At 40.2% G+C, this 1,412-nt stretch overlaps 1 protein-coding gene across 1 annotated transcript; it reads left to right on the top strand.

The window, feature by feature from the left end:
• Positions 1-246: 246 nt before the first annotated feature.
• On the top strand, positions 247-1,200 carry LOC133368011 (olfactory receptor 11L1-like). The gene has a single exon (XM_061592094.1). The coding sequence runs from the start codon at positions 247-249 to the stop codon at positions 1,198-1,200; it is 954 nt and encodes a 317-aa protein (XP_061448078.1).
• The last annotated feature ends 212 nt before the right edge of the window (positions 1,201-1,412 follow it).

Genomic DNA, 1,412 nt, shown 5'->3' with positions numbered 1-1,412 from the left:
AGGTTCTATATATAAAGGGATGGAGAGTGAAATGAGTTGATTGAGCACTCTGTTGTTTTTCAGCTGTGATTTATAACCTGGGAACAAGAAAACTTACCCTATCTCTACCTCTCTCTTCTTTAGTACCTGCTATATACAGTAGCTGTGACCAACAAAATCTTATGGGAGCAAATGAAAGCTGCATAAATCCTTTCCACCTGTCTAAGGTAGAGTTTATCTAATCTTTGCAGATGTGAAGCTAATACAATGGCAAAAGAACCAGAAAATCAAACAGTCGTCATTGAATTTCTTCTGCTAGGATTTGGAGATCTCGGAGACTGGCAGATTCTCCTTTTCCTGCTCTTCTTGGTGATCTACATTGTGACCATGATTGGGAATATCCTCATTGTTGTGCTGGTTGTGGTTGATCACCGCCTTCACACTCCCATGTACTTCTTCCTGGGCAACTTGTCCTGCCTGGAGACCTGCTATAGCTCCAATATCCTTCCAATGATGCTGACCAATCTCTTCAGTGGGGGCCGAAGAACTATTTCTGTAACTGACTGCATAATACAATATTACTTCTTTGGCTTCTTGGCAGCTTCTGAATGTTATCTCCTAGCAGCAATGTCCTATGATAGGTACGTGGCGATATGTAAGCCCCTGCTCTACACTGTACTTATGAATGGCAGAGTTTGCCTCCAGCTAATAGCTGGATCTTGGATCAGTGGTTCCTTGGCTATTAACATAACTATATATTTAATGCACCAATTAAGGTTCTGTAGCCACAATGAAATCAACCACTTCTTTTGTGATTTCAATCCGATATTAAAGCTCTCATGCAGTGACACACATATGATTGAACTTTTAACAGCCTTCCTGGCTGGTGTATGTTCCTTGCCTCCCTTCTTGTTGACCTTGGCATCTTATGTCTATATCATATCTACCATTGTGAGAATCCCATCCATCAGTGGCAGGCAGAAGGCTTTCTCAACTTGCTCCTCACACCTCACCATAGTGTCCATTTTCTATGGCACAATCATGATTGTCTACATGTTGCCCAAAACAGACGCACTGCAAGACCTCAACAAAGTCTTCTCTCTCTTCTACACAGTCCTGACACCTTTGCTCAATCCCCTGATCTACAGCCTGAGAAACAGGGAGGTTAAGGAGGCCTTCAGAAAATTCATCACTAAATTTTGTGTCATTGAAAGACAGTGAATCTGTAGCCTAATAAGCTTCTTTATTTAGATGCTGATTTTGCTTCCATCTTGTTAAGGATTGAATGTCCTGCTTTACACACTTGTGATTCCCAAAATATATTTATATTGATTTTCCTTTTTGGTAATGGCAAATTACATTGTTGTTTTGTTGTTCTTGTTGTTTTGCATTTCCAGTATGTAAATTAAGCTTCATAAACACTGTATCGATAA

This window comes from Rhineura floridana, chromosome 11, assembly GCF_030035675.1.
Source record: "Rhineura floridana isolate rRhiFlo1 chromosome 11, rRhiFlo1.hap2, whole genome shotgun sequence".
Lineage (NCBI taxonomy): Eukaryota > Metazoa > Chordata > Lepidosauria > Squamata > Rhineuridae > Rhineura > Rhineura floridana.
This window is presented reverse-complemented; position numbering and strand designations above follow the sequence as displayed.

Bases quoted from the DNA above. Each gene is read 5' to 3' on its own strand.
- LOC133368011 (XM_061592094.1), top strand. From the start codon at position 247: ATGGCAAAAGAACCAGAAAATCAAACAGTCGTCATTGAATTTCTTCTG.